This window comes from Taeniopygia guttata, chromosome 6, assembly GCF_048771995.1.
Source record: "Taeniopygia guttata chromosome 6, bTaeGut7.mat, whole genome shotgun sequence".
Classification (NCBI taxonomy): Eukaryota; Metazoa; Chordata; class Aves; order Passeriformes; family Estrildidae; genus Taeniopygia; species Taeniopygia guttata.
Genome location: NC_133031.1, coordinates 20,361,503 through 20,379,739, shown reverse-complemented (window position 1 = coordinate 20,379,739; position 18,237 = coordinate 20,361,503). Strand labels below are relative to the sequence as shown.

Below are 18,237 nucleotides of genomic sequence, written 5' to 3'. Positions count from 1 at the left end.
TTTCTGCCAGCATCACTGCTGCTGAAAGAAGTAATTGCTTATCAAACTGTGGTCAGAGGGGGCTGATGACATGTGGCTATGGCAGTTGCCTGAAAAATGTAGCTGAATGCTCAGATATCTTAATGCAGTTGTGTGCACATGCAGTCAGTTAGCTGTATACACAAAAATACGATTATCTGTTTCTGTTGTAACTGAGTTTTCACCTAATGATTTCACTTTCATGATGTATAGCCACGTGTACAACTTAAGGATATGTTCCCTATACTGTTCTCTCTTGGAGTATTCTCTCTTTTCTGGAAAATAGATCTAGGCATGATAAGAGTATGAATTTTATTAATCAACTTATATTTAGCTGGAATAGGTGAAGGCCTAAAATTCTGAAAGGGAAGATTAAACCAGCTCTAAGAGGGTGCCTCTAATCCTAGAGAGCATAATTGTTACATGCATGCACTTTACTCTGTTTAACATTTACATAAATTGTTAAAGATACTTTTGAATGTAGTGTAGACCTGTTGTTAAATTATGAATGTCAGAAGCAATTAGACAAATAGCACTGGTTTAATTGATATGGTGAGACTAAGAAGTCAGTTTAATGTAAGCTTTCTATAATCTCCTACCATTTATTTTAGTCTGGAAAGCACTGATGCTTTTGTGCCTTGTTTTAGGACTTGTTTTCATTCCTACTTTAGACACTTTGTTTCTCTGTCATGATCCTATTGTAACCAGTAGGAAAACACAGCACATTGTCCATTTAGCAGGAGTACATATTTAGAGGATGATGGTACCTGTTCCTGTTCATAGAACTTGAAGAAGAAATTCCATGCTGTTAGTGTCTTTATTCAACAGAGAACTTTTTCCTTCCAACCTGAAACAAGAAAATTCATGGCATTGAAGAAAAATATCTTACCTTTTCTATCCTGTGGTGGGCCACTTCAGCCGCAGTTTGGATTATCTTTATAGAGTCTCACGTCAATTTAAAAGAGCAGATTAAAAGAAATAAAAATCTTAATTTTATCAATTTTTTTCTAAGAGGGTTTTCTTTACAGCAGGCTTCCAAGAGCAAAAGACCTATTTTATGAGCTATATTGTTGCCTGTGGTAATTGGCACACATTGATGTGACTGTGAGCAGTACAACTGCAAGCTAAGCTTGCCTGCAGTAGGTGGGCTCCCAGCCTGTGGGATGGAGACATTTGGAAAGATGAAATTTTTAAAAACCAAAACTGAAGCTGTCCAAGCTAATCACTCTGTTTTTCTTCACTGGAAATGAGGGTGCTCCTGTGGAGCTTACTGAACTGATAGTTTCGTTTTCCTCTGCAGAAGCAGTCTGCACTTGCTGGGAAGTGGGAGAGCTGTGGCAGTGGGCAAGGAGTCAGCTGCTCTGGGTGAAGACACCCAGGTGGAGACTCTCCTTTCCTGGATTGGCTCCTTGTCTCTCTGCAGCCTGTAGGATGCTGGATATAACTGCATGCAGGGAAAGCTGGGATCTTCTAAGTATGAAATCTTTGGTGTTCGGGTCTCTCATCCTCCTGTTTTTGGAAGAAGCATTTTTCAGCACCCACTCTGTGGCAGTAGGAGAGGAGCCCACAGAACTCAGATATAGCCAGGAGGAACTTATCTTTCCTTACACTGTAAGATCAAAATCCATCACTTTTGCCTCTGCAGCAATTTAAACTGTGCAGGCCCCTGAGGCAGCAGATAATCTCTTCAGCACAGAGATGAGCTATTCATTGGTAAGATTAGCCAGCAATTTGTGGCAGATTTCTTCTCCAGAGCCTTCAGCAGCTGGGAATTGTAGAACTGGCTTGAGGGCATGCAACAATGTATTTTGTGAGTTGGGATGAATTTAGTCTTAGTTAGTAAAATTCTATGGGTTACTTTGCATACAATACAAATGCTACTGCATAGTTATTTCTTAGCTACAGTTTACTGTTGGACTACTACTGGTTATCCACAAACCAAGATATTCTTGCTACTTTTACTAATTTTTTTTAAAAAGTAAAAGAATGTTTTATTCTTATTTGGTTTATGTGTCATATTTATTAGGTTTTGCTTGTTTTGTTTGATGAGATATTGAAGTGAGAAAGCAGTAAATGCACTAAGAGTCTTTAGTGTTTATTTTTAGACAATTTTACCAGTTTGCACTGAAAAATTGTTGGTCTTTTTCCTTTTTTAGTATTCTATTGTAACATGATTTTCTGGGCTTTGGTGTGAATGCTGTCTCAGAGCATTATGCAAATAAGAAAAAAATGAAGCAATTGTATGTCTAGTCTGTGTAAGGGATGTACATCCATGCCTGTATGCACCAGGAATCAGGCTTACATTCTGCATCAACTTCCAAGTTGGGTAATGCTCTTTAAGTGGATAGGATTAAAAACTGATGTAAAAACAAGACATGGGAAATAATCTGGTCTCCTTTTACTATTAAACAGTATTTTGTTTAACTGTTCTCATCTATTAGTAGCATCTATTCAGTTTCTGGGGAATACTGTCCTTGAATGCTTTTTGAATGGTAAATACATTAGTTGCAACCAGAGAGTTGTCATAATTGTCCAGAAATAAGGATCATGAGAAGCCCTAGACCATATGTGGACATTTATTTATAATGTACATATTTGGTTTTTTAACCTACTGGTAGGTGAATTATAGAGAACCCATTTGCCACCCTTTTCTTTCCAGCTCTCCAAGTTTCTTGTGCAATCTGTGAGTGACTGGAATACCATCAAAATTATTGCCATATCTTCCCAAGAGATGTGACCAAACTTCAGGGATTCCTCAACTTTTGTCACAGACTGCCAATGTACTTTCCTACATACACCACTTACACTCCATTTCTTCTGGGGTAACTGTGTACATAATGATTGAAGTCTTTTCTCAAATTCATTTGAAGCATTAAGTGAGAGTGCAGAGTCAGAAGCAAAGTGCCTGACAGAAAACAAATAGAAGAAGAAGACATTTTCTTTGGATATTTAAAAAATGAAAGTGGTTTCCCAGCTATTGCAGAAGAAACTAGAGGTAGATTTTGAGTATCAAAACAGAGAAGATGTTTTAGCTAGCAACCACAAAATTCCTGCATCCCCCTTTCTGAATAGGACCTGGAAGTATTTTTGGAGTTGAGAATTCAGCTTCTCATCCTAAGTAGGGCAGTGGTGACATTTTCCTCTGCCTTTATTCAAGATGAAAACAGTCCCCTGTCTTTCACTTTTTTTTTTATTTTTTTTTTTTTTTATTATTGCAAAGTTTCCTTCCTTCTGTTATTTCTGGATTTTTCTAAATGTTGATGTAATTATTCACATTTCCCAGATGTGAAATGCAAATATAGGAAGTGGGAACTATCCCTTGCCTCTCTAGGGATTTTTTGTAGTCTGTGGTGTTGGTGGATTTCCTAGTTAACATCTCTCCTGATTCAGGTGGTTTTCCTGCTGGCCACAGTGTTTTGGGGCTGTTTCAGTACCTAATAAGTCATGTCTTAGATTGTTCATTATAAACACACCTTAAACTAGGTTGGCTTTGAGAGCTTCTTGAGGACCTCACAAAAGTCCTCAATTTAATCTGTAGGCATAGTCAAATGCCTCCTCGTGTCTGTTTTAGGCCTTATCTCACCAAGCTGTTGTGTTTGACAATATCAAGCTCCTTTGGCAGAGGAGTGCCTGGAGCTTGTTCAGGACCTGCTGGTGGGGTCACAGCTGAGGAGGGGCAGTGCAGGGCTGTGCTGCTGCTCTGGGTCACTGTCCCAGCTCCTTTCTGCTCTGGCTTCTTTGGCTGATGCTGCAATGGAGCATGGGTTCCATGTTTATCTTACTCCTATGCACTTCCAAAAGTACCACAGCATTTGGACTGGTAATTTCTTGACTTTTTGTTTATTCCCCTCCTCCAGAGGCCACTGTTATCAGCCCTTCAAGCTCATCACCTTTATTTCCCATAAAAGCCATTAAGAGAACAGGAATAGGAAGGCCTGAAATAAGGAGAGTTAAACCCAAAATGGTTCCACATTCAGGTGCTGAATTTCTGCCACTGAAATGCTGAGTCCCGCCTCTCAGCTATTAAGCTCGAAGTTTGCTGGGCCAGGGACATCACACTCAGCCATACCAGTGTGCCTAAGTGTTCAATAAACATCCCCAGCTGGTTTTAAAATTAGTTACTGCCCTGAGCTTGACGGGAATAAAGGTTTCCTTTTCATCATGTGGGCTAACTGGTCTGAGTTGGCCCTTGAAGAATTGATGTGCTATTGTCATTTGAATATGTTGATGTTGTTACACTTCTCATAGGCAGCTATTTTTCAGTTTTTTAAAGAAATAAACATTTCTGGTAGTTAGCTTTTTTGGGTTTTTTTTGGTTTTGTTTTTTTTTTTTTTGTTTGTTTTGTTTTTTTTTTTTTTGTTTTTAAACATTGCAGCCTTCCAGATGCAATCCTGTCAGTTCAGATAACAAACCATTGCCTATCAGTGTTGACCATGATCGTGTTCTTGCTGCTACACGTTCCTGGAGAGTTCTCTCCATGTTGACTGTCTCTCAGCAACCCTGGTTTCATGCAAATATCTCCTTAAATTGCACTTTCTTCCATAAAAGCTTGAAAGATACACTATCTGACCTGCTTCATCTAACAAGCCAACACTACTTGTTTTGACTAAAGACCATTTGGAAGCTTCTCCATAAAGTGCTCTCTGCCTGTTGACTGCCTTTTGCTCTCTTTCTAAACTTTTGTAATAATTTTTCTTTCTTTATTTAGTCTGAATGGTCCTTGGGGCAGCTATAGTGTGATAACCTAGCAGAAATCCAAAGTGCATTTTTAAAGAGACTGAAAAAAATTCTCTCCTGTGGGCAGAGAGAATATTGGAATGGAAATCAGCTGAGCAAGAAAAGGCAGCTGAGAGGAGCAGCACTTTCCCTCTTGAAAGGATTGAGTGGCTACAAAGACCAGGTAGTTTCTTCACTTGACCAATATCAATACTGTGTTCCAATAGCACCTGGAGTTTTTTGTATGAAAGCTGTTTTCAGTGTTAAGTATAGAATTAACAATTTTTTTGTTTCCTCATCTAAATCAGTTCAGACTATTTCTCTGTGCATCTGGTATTTTGCATTGAAAGTGGCCCAAATATTTAATTTGGGAAATGCAGCTGCCATAAAATACAATTTGATGACAGCAGAAAAATTAGTATTGGATGAACAATGTGTTGATTGCGGCATCACAGCTGATCACCAAGGACCCTGAAACTCTCAGCAAAAATATGCAGTTTCTGTCATTATGTATTGAAGGACCTGGATACCACCCTAAATACATGAAAATCTAAGCAGTCAAAACAGGATGCAGTTGGAGAACAATTAAATTGGTCAAATTTAATTTTCATTTTTGCAGGTTGGCACATGGCTGTGATGCAAATTGGCAAGGCAGAAATGCTTTGTTAGCAGAGACATCCCTGTGAATGCCAGCCAGAGCCAGCTTCCTGTAGAAGCAAACACTGTTATTTCTGTACCCTGTTTAGCTCTGTGGGGCACAGCACAGATCCAAAGCTTTGAACAGTTCCCCTTATGGTTAGCTTAGGGATCCAGATGTAGAGTAGGCAGGGCAGTAGAGCAAAGCAGTGCAAGTGAGAATGGGAGATCTAGGATGAGCTGTGATTCATTCCCTGCCTGCTCCACCATCCTCTGCTTTTCATGAAGCCAGTGTTTCATCTCCTCTTTGTCGTCAGAGTTCTTTCTATCAGTGCCCATTTAATTTAGCCTGAAGGAGTAGCAAGTTGGAAAGAATAAATAGAATTATCCTACACATCTGGTCTATTTTTAATGAAGTTAATGGAGTGGAGAGTAATCTCTGAGGGGCTGCAACCCATATGATGTAATTCTGCATTTGGTTTATGGTGCAAGCTACATAAAATCAGTCCACACGTGACTGATGGTAAAATGACACTTGTCAGTTTGCAAACTTTGTTTGCCAGAAAGTGTGGGTTAACAAATTATTTCAGATGAGAGGTCTTGCATGGGCACCTTGTGTGTATCAGCAGGGGTATTTTGCAGAGTACTCCTTGAGTAGGCAATTTTTACTTTTACCTAAATGAGAAAGTAAATCTAGGGTGACAGTTGTCAAAATTTGGTACATGAAGCAACTCCTAGAAAATAAAAAAAAAAAAAATCCCCGAGTTTTATTGTTTCTAGAGAATATAGCAAGCATGTGAATGCTGTTGTCAGTGTATCAATGCCTCCTGACAGGAAAGGCACCAATGCAGCAACTAAAATCTGTCTGGAGAAAAAACAGAGGATGTCAAGGTGGTGACAGACAGGACAGTGTGTGAAACCAGTGGAGGGCGTTTTAGGGTGGCAGTGGAGGTGGAAAAGGAAATCTGCTGACGCTTTTGGACTCATTAAAAGTTTGTTGGGATTCTATTTTTGCTTCAGGTGAATTTAGAACTTTGTAACAATTTAAAATTTATTAAATGCAACCTGTCCTAACATGAAATGCCCGCTCAAGAAGAAAAACTACCTAATGATGAAGGATTTGGAGAGTGCAATAGAGCTTTTTTTAGGTAGGTTCATAGGCAGGTGTTGCTGCCAATATCTTTCTAATATTTTTCAGGGTACCAAGATACACCAGTGGTACTAAATTGGAAATGGAAACTTAACTCAGTGAGAGATCTCATCGCTAAAAAACAATATAATTTCCATTGTAAATAGAAGATTTCTTGAAAAAATCACTAGAACCTGTTCATTTTTAGAGAAAAAAATTAACTTCACAGTGAGAAGATTTTAAGGAATATCATCCTCTGTGTATCAATATACGAACATTGGTTTTAGAAATGATTTTTGCTTTCTGATAATTCTTGAGTTATTTTTGCTCCTTTTTTCATCCATGTAATAAGGTGTTTAAAGTGAAACTGATCCCACTAAAAGGATTATTGATAACAAGATCTAGGTAAGAGATATTTACAAGGTTGGCTGGAATAACAGGATAAGAGGATAACTGTTGGGTTGTCTTTTAAAATCTTGTTCTTTTGTTCCCAAGCTGACATGTGGTGAGGCTTTGACCAAATGATACTCATTTGACTCTCCAGTCTAAACAGGCAGCAAATGCATTTCTTCCCGATGGCTCCTTGACAGTAATGTGAATAATGAAGCTGAGAGCAAAAAGCCGGGCCAATTTTTTTTTTTTTTTAAACTTTCTTCTAACTTGTATAGAGTAGATCCTTGAGCATGGTACCAGGTTGAAAGCCTATAGTTAGTTCTACAATCTATGATTGAATTTTTTATCCAGGTTTTTGTTTTTATAAACTTTCCAATTCAGTGGTTCAAGAACTATGATAAATGGCCAGCAAGTTGGCCTGTAGGATCAGATGAAAAAGCAGAGGCTACATAGTTTGATTCTTAAGTGTTTCCATTTGAGAGTTTGCTCATAGGAGCCTTTGGGTGTTTTATGGGAGATTTGGCAGGCTGTGCTTGTTCTGGGGTTGTAAATATTCAGCTGCTGTAATTAGGGCTGGGTTTAATAGGAAGAAGAAACAGAGAATTTTTACCAATGTTTTTATAACCAGTTCTTACATAAATTTCTAGGTTATTTTTCTTAGATAGCATCAGCCTCTTTCTTTCTTTCAGTTTTCAAGTACTTTAAAATGTCACCTTTCATGGGCTCTCTTACCGCTGCTTTCTAACATTTAACAAGATGACTCCCTGATGTCTTGCTCCTCCAGATGGGCTCTTTTCCTCCTTCTTTTATAGCTATCTGCCTTTACAGTGTAGATGGTGAAGAGAAAAGACAAATGTGATACAATCTGGGGAAAGTGGTTTCCTGTTTTTCTACATACTGTCTCATTTACTATTAGAGTAACTCAAACTTCTCTTCTGTAAAATTTCTGCCCTCACTACTTACAGGTTTGTTTTCCTGCCAGAGGCACTCTTGAGTCCCTTGGTGCAAAGCCCTTGGTCTCATGCTTTTTATGAGTTAAGATAATCCCGTGCTTCTTGTGGTCAGATATTTTTCCAAATATTCTTTCCAATCACATCTCCATCCCAGGCTTGTTTGAACACTTACTGTAACATTCTGCTTGCTGACAGTTCTGTGTGTCTGTGGAGCTGAGAGGATACAAGCTAAGGATATGTATGGGAACATCTAAGAAAATGAAAATGGAGACTAACTTTTAAAGAAATTAAAATAGAAATCTGGAGAGCAATGGTAAAATATACTTAAGTTATAACAGGGTGATTTTTTTCTGTGTTTCACTTATCAAAGCAAAAGCATTCTATGAAGAGAAATGTTCTTTAACATAACATTGAGAAACTATATTTCTGGGCTGCTGACTAGCAGGAGCACACCCTTAAGTATCATGGAAAGTTCCTCCTGATCATTTCTGAAAATGATGTAATCGAGCAGCTGCACCAGTATTCACTCAGAAAAGGGGACCTGGGGCGCTTCTCTCAAGGCTTTAAAGTTTTCCTAAAAACTAAAATACAGTATTAAGCAAGGATGTAGTTGAAACATGGATGGCTCAGTGAGGCTGATTGGAAGACTGAGCATGAAGAATGTGCTGATCTGCCCAAGACACTTCAGTTGTTTGTTAACTTCCAGCATGTGATTTCACCAAAACAGTTACTTGTGAGTAGATGCATATTTCACTGTGTACATTCTTCCTGGTCAGAGATGTATTTTGTATGGCATGCTAAGAGTTCTTCCTCTTGACTTCAGTCGTCTGTTTCCTTGTCTTTCATTTTAGTATTTAATGCTTCCTTCCCAACTTAGTAGCTTCCCCTTTGTTACTTTCTGAGGGTTTGTGCAGGGATATATGTGAGCCTGCTTGTGCAGAGATATGTTCATTGGAATGTACCTATGGATCTATTATAATATATTATGCTTTTTTAATAAGGTAAATGTGATTTGTGCAATGACTTCTCAGAAATACCTAACCCTGTAAAGCCACATTCATCAGTAGTTGGTTTTGAAAGTCTGTTTCAGGAAATTACAGACATCCTGTTTTTTTGTCTTGAACAGTTGTCTGTCCAGTATTTAGATATTTTCCCACCATTCCTGCTGGGGATTATCTTAATGCACAGTTACAATATCCAATGATTATATATTAACATTATTAAAGGAAAAATAATTTGTGGCTCTGACATGATAGTAGGGCTATCTGACATTTTTACAGAGTTTAAGATTTCAGCTGAAAACCCCCTAATAGTGACAGGTTCCTATCATATGGTGCATACTGTCCATTAGAAGAGCAGGCATGGCATCAAGGATCCTATTAGCTTTGTTTCAGAACATAAGCTTGTGTGAACAAACGGAAATAACCGGCCTTGCCGTTGTATGCCTGATTGGCTTTGGCAAATATTGCACATTGAAGATGATGATGAATTGATGCTATCAGCAGCCCTAAACCATCAGATAAATAGAGACAGCCTTCTGGATAACTTGTTCTGTAGGTACAGAATTTGTTTTCTAGAACAATAATTTCCTTTCCTTTCAGAAAGTACTTGATAAGATTTTCATTTTGAAAATGAACTGTGAAAAGTATTTTTTCTGTGTGAATTGTTAAAAACCCAACAATGCCAATTGGGCTCTGAGCTCTTCAAGAACATGGGGAAAATATGTCTTTGTTTAAGTGAGTCTTCCTAAAACCCAGCCAGGCACATCAAGGACATTATAAACCAAATTAGTTTTGCATGTCTTGAACAAGGTTTTTCCATAAACAGAAAGGCTGAAAAGGTGATAACTGTGAAAGAGCTCCTAGTACAGGGACAAGTTCTCTAAGCATACCACTGAGAGTTCCAGGTGAGGGCATACAAGTGTCCCCTGGCCTTGCATCCTGCTTTCCTGGATCTCCTCTGCTGAGCAGGGGCTTGGACTGGGTGTCATCTCTCCCAGGACACTGCAGAAGGGTTGTCAGTGCTTCCCCAGGCTGGGACTCCCCACCGAGGAGGTTTGCTGGAACTGGTGTTTGTCAGCACTCATTCCTCTTCAGAGATGAGACACAAACCTGGCAGCAACCTCAGCTTTTGTGTGGCCTTTGGCACTTCCAGGTATGTTCAGGGAGGTGTGTCTCCATGTTGTCAGCCCCTCAGTTTTACCCAGGCACAGCTGCACTGTTGGTGCCTGAGCACTCCTGGCGTGCCTGAGAACACCTTAATTTTCTCTTCAGGGATCAGAACAGCATTTTCTTGTCATATGATTCACCAGGTCATCTCCAGCCAACCTAAGAGAGGTTAATTTTTGGATCATTATCACCAAAGTAGAATCTGGGGTGCAGAATCAGTGAAGAAAGGCGCGAGTAGTCATTTCCACAGACCAACTTGTAATGGTCTGAAAAAACATGTGCTATTCACACATGTTCCATTACAGCTTTGCAGCGGCATTCTTTCTTAGAGCAAGATTATCCTGAAGATGGAAAAATTTCTATACCAGATGTACGAAAAGTTGAAGACCACTTTGATTAAGAAGCTTTTTCAGAATTTCCAAACAATTATGGTCAGATGTTAACATTTTTTAAGGATGTAAGAAAGCACTAATAAGTTCCTGATCCAGAGAAGTGCACAGATCCTTGAACAGATAGGAATGACTCAGAAAAATTATTGCACTAGCACATATTTAAGTTTAACAGTAAATAAGAAGTGTTTGAAGAAATGTTTAATCATCATTAATGATATATTATCAAACTCAAAATTAACAGATAAATGTAATGTAATTATAAGTTAATAAGAAACAATTCCAAAAACCATTGTCTACCCACCATCTGCTTCTACATTAGGAAAATGTAGGAGTATTGAAAAATTGAGAGATATTAGAAAAATAGCAAACATCAGAGATTTCTGACACATATGCATGTTGACATCATAAGATAGAACATGTGTGACCACAGCCTTGCTAAGGGTGTGCTCACTGGCAGTCTCAGCTCAGATTTCAGTAACAGACATGTACTCAAGGAAAATTGTCTGGCTCTCTAGGCTTTTCGTCACAGTGAGAAATGAGATGGTGAGAACTGTACCTGTATAAAAACCCTTAAGAGTATACATCAAAAATGCTCATTTTCAGGTGGAGTTAAGTTAAAGTCAAGCTTTCTCTGCAAAGATGTTTTCCTACAAAAATATTCATTTGCGGTTTTTACCCTCTGTACTTAAACTACATTATTTAAGGACTAGCCCAGCCAGGAACTATGTAAAAGAGTCAAGAGGGTTCCATTATCATTTGCTTAACCTTTTTCTGTAGACCCCTTCTGATCAGGTTGCTAGTTTTTTGTAAGCCCCACACAATGGTTTTAAGAGACAAGGGATGTTCACCTTGCATTTCTCATTACTGACAGTGTCTACTCCTGCTGTGGCTCCAGCTGCATCATATGATTTAGCAATTTCTGGCAGCTTTGACAAATTAAGGAGCCTGTGTGGCAAAGTGATTGCTGTGGGAGGCAAGAATGGCCCTTCCTTTCCCAGTGACTGCTTGGTACAGGAGCAGCTAATGAACACTGCTACTCTATAGCCCTTACTTTTCCCATATTTTTAATGTTTCAGCTCAGTTTTTTTACTTTTTGGGTAAATTAGAGTCTTCTAAACTCTCGCCCTTTTTTTGTGTCACCCCACTCACCTATGGCCCTCTCTGGCACCTCCATTATCTACCAGCTGCTCAGCACCCCTTTGCTTCCCAGACTGCTTTTCCTGTTCAATCTGTCTCCTGCAACCACCTCCCTCAAATGCATTAACTGAAGCAAACAAAGAACATTTGCTGTTCAGCATACTGACAGGAGTTAATAAGCTGGGATGTTACCCATTTCATCTTCTCTATCTGGATACATTTTGGATGGAGGGAAAGTTTTATCAGATGTTCGCATAATGCCCAGTCCTGTGACACTGCTCTATGATTAGAAGACTCAAAGTACTGCTGCAAAAAAATAGATGATTAATGTTGCTTTTATTTGGTATCATAGAGAAATCCCTCCTTAAAAGTATAAAAGTGGTTACACATTATCAAAATAAAACATCCAAATTTATTCAGGAATTATATGGATAAAAAACTGGAAAAAGTATGAAGCACTTAGTACAATCTGTCTTAATGTGCTTCTTGTCTTAGTATTATGGCAACAATTAAAAGTCAGGTTGGATTTTGGTTTTGTTTTGGGTTTTTTTTTTTAGATATTTGTTTATTTACTGATTCTGGTACAATTCCCTAAATGAACTTTTAGGTAAGCAGTTATTTTTTTAACCATTTGTAACAATGCTGGACAGATATTGATTTTATGGCGTCAGAGAAGCAGAATGTGTACCCTGTTTGTGAAGACATGCATAATCTGCAAGATTACTTACTCACACAAGGAATATTTCCATGGATTCATCAGCCATTCTTTTCAGAAAAACATAAACTTTGTTTTTGTCTAGAGACTGGACAGATACATATTTAAACAGAAAAAAGCTGACACTATAGAGTAATAGCCTTAAGATGCTCAATAGAGTTATTTTTATTTAGGAACATAGGGTTGCAGAAAACCTCTTGGGTTGTTTTTAAACAAGTCAAAGTCATAATCATATAGTTCTTGATAAAAAGATTGCTGAAATCAAAACAAGCTGTTCTTTTTGAGTTAAATAGCTAACTTGGGGTGCAGAATGGGACAGCTGTTGACTGGAGAAAATAGATTAGATTAGAAATAGTGTTTGCATCCCAAGAGCTGCATAGAATTTAAGTCTTTATTTTCCATGTATTTAAGAACAATTTAGAATTTAGCTGCCTGCCAGAATGCTGGCTGTAGTGCCTGCCATGATATGCAATTGCTAGTGGGGAAATATAGGGAAGCAAAAGAGGCTGAAAAAGTGTCTTGTTTTTTCCAAACAGGAAAAACCCCAAAAAAGAGTACCTCCTTTTGCCCTCACCAGTCAATGGAGGGTTTGCAGCTGTCTGTATCTTCTGTGCTCATATCAAATACCATGTCCCATTTAAATGTGCTCTGCTGTAAAAGTTAAGGTAGCTAGCCACCTTCTGGGAAGGACTCTGGTCAGTGGTCAAATGTGGTCATCCTTGATCCTTCAAGACACATAAAAGAAATGAGCTCTTTCAAAACCTGTAAAATATTTAATCTTATGCTCCACTGTGCCATAGAACATATATATTTTTGTTAGCTAGCCTTTTCCTTCTTCTCTCTTCTATCTTTAATACTCATACCACACCCTTTTTGTTTTTTTCTTTTATTTATAGTTCTTTAGTTTGTTCATTTTTCATTTCATCAAAGATGCAGCAGTCAAAGAGAAAAGAAAGCAAGAGAGTATTAAAACAAGAGATCAACATGAATGTAGCAAGTGCCTAGAAATAATAATTGGTGCAATCTGAAGAACAAGAAAGAAGATCTGTCCTAAAGCTACATGAATAGGGTAAATACAAGAAGTTGTTAAACTGCCCTAGAGCTAGGTGCATAGGTTAAATGTAGTAAATATATGCAATTCTGTTACCTTTCACGCATTAATGAATCTTCTCCAGCTATGCTTAAACTGCTTTATATTTGTTCTTCATAAAATTCATCTGCACGAATGTTCTTAAAGTGACTTTGAAATCTGTATGTGTTGCTGTTCACCAGAGAAGTACAGTTTAAATTCATTGGTGTGTATGAACCTGTTCTGGAAGCGTGTCCTGGCATGCTGGGCACAGAGACTGTCACAGGTTTCTCAGGCCTCTCCCACCCCATTTTCATGGTAAAGACAGCAAGTGGTACATGCAGTTTATCTGTTTGGATGTATCTCACATCCAAATAGATAAACTGTATGTCCCCAAAAAAAAATTCTAGATAAGTCTCTTTCTCATTTTTCTGAGATGTACATCTCTGCATTATGGAACAGGTAAAAGTGTTGGAGTCTGTGCTTATTTATGCTGGTAATAGATATTTGGGCCAGTTCTGTTGGGATAAACTGCACAAATTCCTTCCATGCAGTTGTGAAAGAAATTGCAAAGACATCTAAACACACAGAGCTATTATGATTTTGTATAATCAGGATAGGGTGAAGAATAAGAAAGCAGCAGAGTGGGATGCCTACTATGTTCTGTGTTCTGCTGTGGGACAACTGTGATACAAACACCACTCTCTGCCTTTTCCTCTGGTTGAAGCTGTATCCCTCTGCAAATGGAGCATTTTCAAAAAGCATCCAAACTGTCAGGCACTGTAGGGGGTATTTCTTGAGATGAGGGAGTTGCCAGCACTGTATACGGAGCAGGTGAACAAGGTAGGAAAAGTGCCACCCCTTGTCCCCAGGCAGGCCACAGTGACTGTACCTGCTGCTCCTCTGTCCTTTGTCATATGAATACATTGTTGTGATATCATTATTGAACGAATTACTCCAAAGAAGGAAACCTTTAGGGTGGCAGGAGAGGTGGGCAGAGGGAGCAGTGAACACTTTGCTGGCTGTGAGCTGTTTAAAAGGTCAGTGGCTCCTGTTGCTGTGCTGGCAGGTTGCTAAGATGCCGTGGATTTTTGTGCTCCTTTTCCTGGCAAAAGGGACCTTGTGATGAGGTGCAAGGTTATGGTAGTGCCTTTTTAGTAACCTCACCCCCTCCTTTCTGCTTGCTGAAAGACTGAGTAAGGGAGGTGCTCTCAGGAGCACTTGCCTTCTTTCTAGGCTTCTCAAAAACAGCTGCTGAAGTAACTAATAGTTTTTTTTTATCCTGCCAAATTAAACTTAATGTTTTAACTTGGGGGAATAGAGTCACTGTTTAGTAAGCTGCCAGGGCACATTGGGTAACTGAGGCTTTCTAAGGGATCAGCAGAATTTGTACCATCTTTACCTCACTTGCATCTTCTTTGAACTCACAGCAAAGCACATTTACTCAGTGCTTGGGTGAAAATTATCTAGCAAAGTATAGAGCTGTTTCATGAGATTATATTTTAACCCTGCTTTCCTTCATCTGTCTCAAGCAGCAGGAACTTTCATGTACATCTGAGATATGTTGTAATAGCAGTCAATGCTGCCAGGCCTTACAGTGGAACAAATATTCAAAAATAGTCTTATCTTATACCAGAAAGGTTAAGAAAAAGATGCAACATTGAGAGCAAACTGGCATTTGGGAATGGGGAGGGCATGACTGCACAGATAAAGTGTGCTTTCTTGCTGTTCAGCTTCATTTGCAGAGTCTACAATCTGTACTATCTACCATACAGATAAGTAGAAAACAGCACCAGGGTGTAAGCAAATGAAGTTTCCTACCCTCAGAATGAAATTCTCAGGTTGACATAATAAGTGCTTTTAGACATGTGCAGCAACAAGAAAGGTAATTATTTAACTTGCCTATTAGTTCAGTGTCTGTCAAAGGCACAGCACTCCTTGAAGCAAGTGGGGAGTCAAGGATATGAGGTTTGCACTAATCTGCTACAGGGAGGCTGGGTGGCCTTTTCCTATTGGCCAGGCATTTTTTATACTACGGTTGTTTTCAGTTGCTTGTAACCTCATTAAATGTTTGCTGCCAGGGTTCTGGGAAAATAACAGCAAGTAACCATGTAACCAAACACCTAATCTATGTTTACTTAGCCTGATATGTCATCAATTTTTTCCCAAGTATGTTAATGTACAGCTAAAAATGTAAACTCAACCTGAGCTGAAGCTTGCCTGGGAAGTTGGGCCAGAGATCTAGGCTGAGGCCATGCCACCCAGCTACTACTGTCTGTGCATTAAAGTTCATTAGGGCTCTGTATGTGGAGATTGTTGACTCCTCTGAAAATTTTTGTGTATATTTCTGCTTATTGAAGGGTTATTGTTATCCATTCTGGAATTCCTGGAAGTTCCTCCTCCACCCTAAATAATCAAAACTTGAAAAAGAAAACCAAACCAACCAACAAACCAACCAAAAAACCCAAACAAACAAACAAACAAAAAAAAACCAAAAAAAAAAAAACCCCAACCAAACAAAAACCCACAAAAAAAGCCTAGAAAAACCCAAAACCAAAAAAAAAACCCCTTCATTCCTGTAGAATGGGCAATGAAAGATACTGCTCAGACCCAAAATAAGAAGCTTCTCCTTGCCAAGACTCTGCAGAAGTGCTCAGGATCCCTCTGTGATGGATCATGTGTTTATGCAAACTCCACCTAACTATATCTATATTACTTGTGATTGCCAGGAAACTCTTGAGCTAAATACCTTAAACTTTATTAGTGCCCTGTTAATTCATGGATTCTTATGGGCTATTCAATCTTCCAGGCATTTGAACATAAGTTATTGAACTTGCAATAATGCAGTGTATCTACCCCAAGGCCCTCAGTGTTAGATGCAAAATGTGGTGGCCACATGGTACGAAGCACTGGTACTGGCTCTGCTTGTTCAAGTGAATTTGGCAGGATAAATTCATGGTAGATTTCATTGAAAAATCAGGATATAATCTATTTGTGCCAACACTACCAAAGATTTTGTTTTCCAAAAAAGTCTTTTGGTCCTCTGGTACAGTGCTGTTACAGGATATTATTTACAGTCTAGTAGGAATTCAACTAAGCTTTCATCGTGTTGTGTTTTTTGTTTGTCATACCTGTTTTCTCCTATTGTGCTCACCTTTGAGTTTGGCAGTGTGTATATGTTTTCTTAAAATAATTAGGTTTTGGTTTTGAGCTGCAACTCTGGATATCTCAAGGAGGTCACTGATGAACACTTCTCAAAGGTTCAGATGTGGTGGTGTTTAGGGCTAGTTCTAGAGTGTCTTGCTGTTTTTGGTCAGGAAGCTCTAGGCATTGCAGAGTCAAGCCTGGAGCATCACCTGTCTGAGCAGCTTCAAGGACCGAGGATGCTCACTGTTAACCATGTAGCTGCTTTCTTGAACTGCCATTTGAAGTGGCTCTGTAGCCCTCTGACCTCCCATAACATGTCATAGCAGGCTTCCTGGGAAGCCTGTGGCTCTTGTCAGTGGGAATCTTGCATACTTAGCATCTGTTGTAGCTCGGTGAGATAGAAGGTATTTGAACTTTCTCTTCAAGCAAAAAGGAAAGACATCACAGATATTCTGCTTATAAGCCTTTGATCCATCCAGAGGCTAAGGGCTTGCTGGTGATGGCGGAAATACGGACTGAAATTGAGCACTGACAGCCAGCGCTGCGTGTTCCTGCACTGAGAAAATCGGGGCACCCATCCCTCGGTCGAGCCCTGCCATTCAGTCACTGATGCAAAAGGACTGAGGGCTGTTGGTCGCCTTAGCAAAGAACATGACTCAGTTCCTCACCTAGGGTCCATCCAGTGGGCATCACTGGCTCTCCTGCAGTGTCCTGCAGCACCCAGTGTGTGTTTAGAGACCATTCTGTGGCCTGGATGCCGACGCAGTTTTGATTGAAGTGGTTAGGAGAGGGGGACGGGCTAGCTCTGACCTTCTGTGAACTATCCATGCTCACAAAATTAAGTTGCTGTGTCCTGCTGATTACAGCTTTCATCTGGGGTTTAGCTTGTGAGAATACAGAGGTCATTTTATCATCAGATCCGTTCTGGTTGTGGAGTAAACATTCCCTTAGCGTACAAAGGTGAAAACTGTATTCTCTCAAACAAAACTTTTGCACTCAATTGTGTACAAGGGAGAGTAGCTAGTTTGAGTAGAGATTGCAATTGAAAATACAGATCAGGCCAGGGATGGCATGAATGGGGAGCCTGCCGGAGGTGAACAGTGACGGGCAGCAGTGAAGTGACTCGCACATCTATGCACTGACACGCAGCGGGGAAGAGAGTATTGTGTGCTAGGATGCAACTGCTGGACAAATCACCCAAATTATCATGAAAAGCACGATACCAGACACTGGCTCAAATTCTGATGGCCCTCTTGCTTCCAACAAATGTTCACGAACTGCATGGGAAGGAAGCGCTCCCTTTTCTGTGGCGGGGAGAGCTGAGGCAGGATGCCGTGCCCAGCCCCAGGGTTCCAGCGTGTGCAGCGTGTCTGACAGGCCGTTTCTCTCCGCAGATGGCCGCAGCCCCGTGTGCCGAGCAGCCCCGTGTGCCGAGCAGCCCCCGGGGCCGGGCATGAGGGCCGGGGCCGGGCGCTGCCGCTGAGGCGAGGCGCGGAGCACCGCCATGGCCCGGCGCGCCGGCCCTCCCGACGGCGGCTGGGGCTGGATGATTGTTGCCGGCTGCTTCCTCGTCACCATCTGCACCAGGGCCGTGACGAGGTACAAGCGCTGCTGCTTGTCTTGCTGGCCTCTTTGTGGCATTGGCTTTTTTTTTTTCTGCTTGGGAAGAGGGTTTGTTATCTCTGATGTCCTGCAGCTGACAGGGTTATTCTGGTTAGGTACAGACTCTCTCCTGCTGCTTTTTCCAAGGCTTCCTGAAACCC

General features: G+C 40.0%; 1 protein-coding gene across 6 annotated transcripts in view; it reads left to right on the top strand.

The window, feature by feature from the left end:
• SLC16A12 (solute carrier family 16 member 12) overlaps nt 1-18,237 on the top strand; it is a 41,396-nt gene that overhangs the window by 11,681 nt on the left and 11,478 nt on the right. For 4 of the 6 annotated variants that reach the window (XM_072931103.1, XM_072931102.1, XM_072931101.1 and 1 more), the window contains exon 2: nt 17,869-18,073. In XM_072931103.1, coding sequence (XP_072787204.1) covers nt 17,979-18,073 — 95 coding nt within the window. In that variant the 5' untranslated portion in view covers nt 17,869-17,978. Of the gene's footprint in view, nt 1-12; nt 18,074-18,237 lie in introns of those variants that run through there. The other 2 variants (XM_072931099.1, XM_072931098.1) reach the window with 2 other exon arrangements.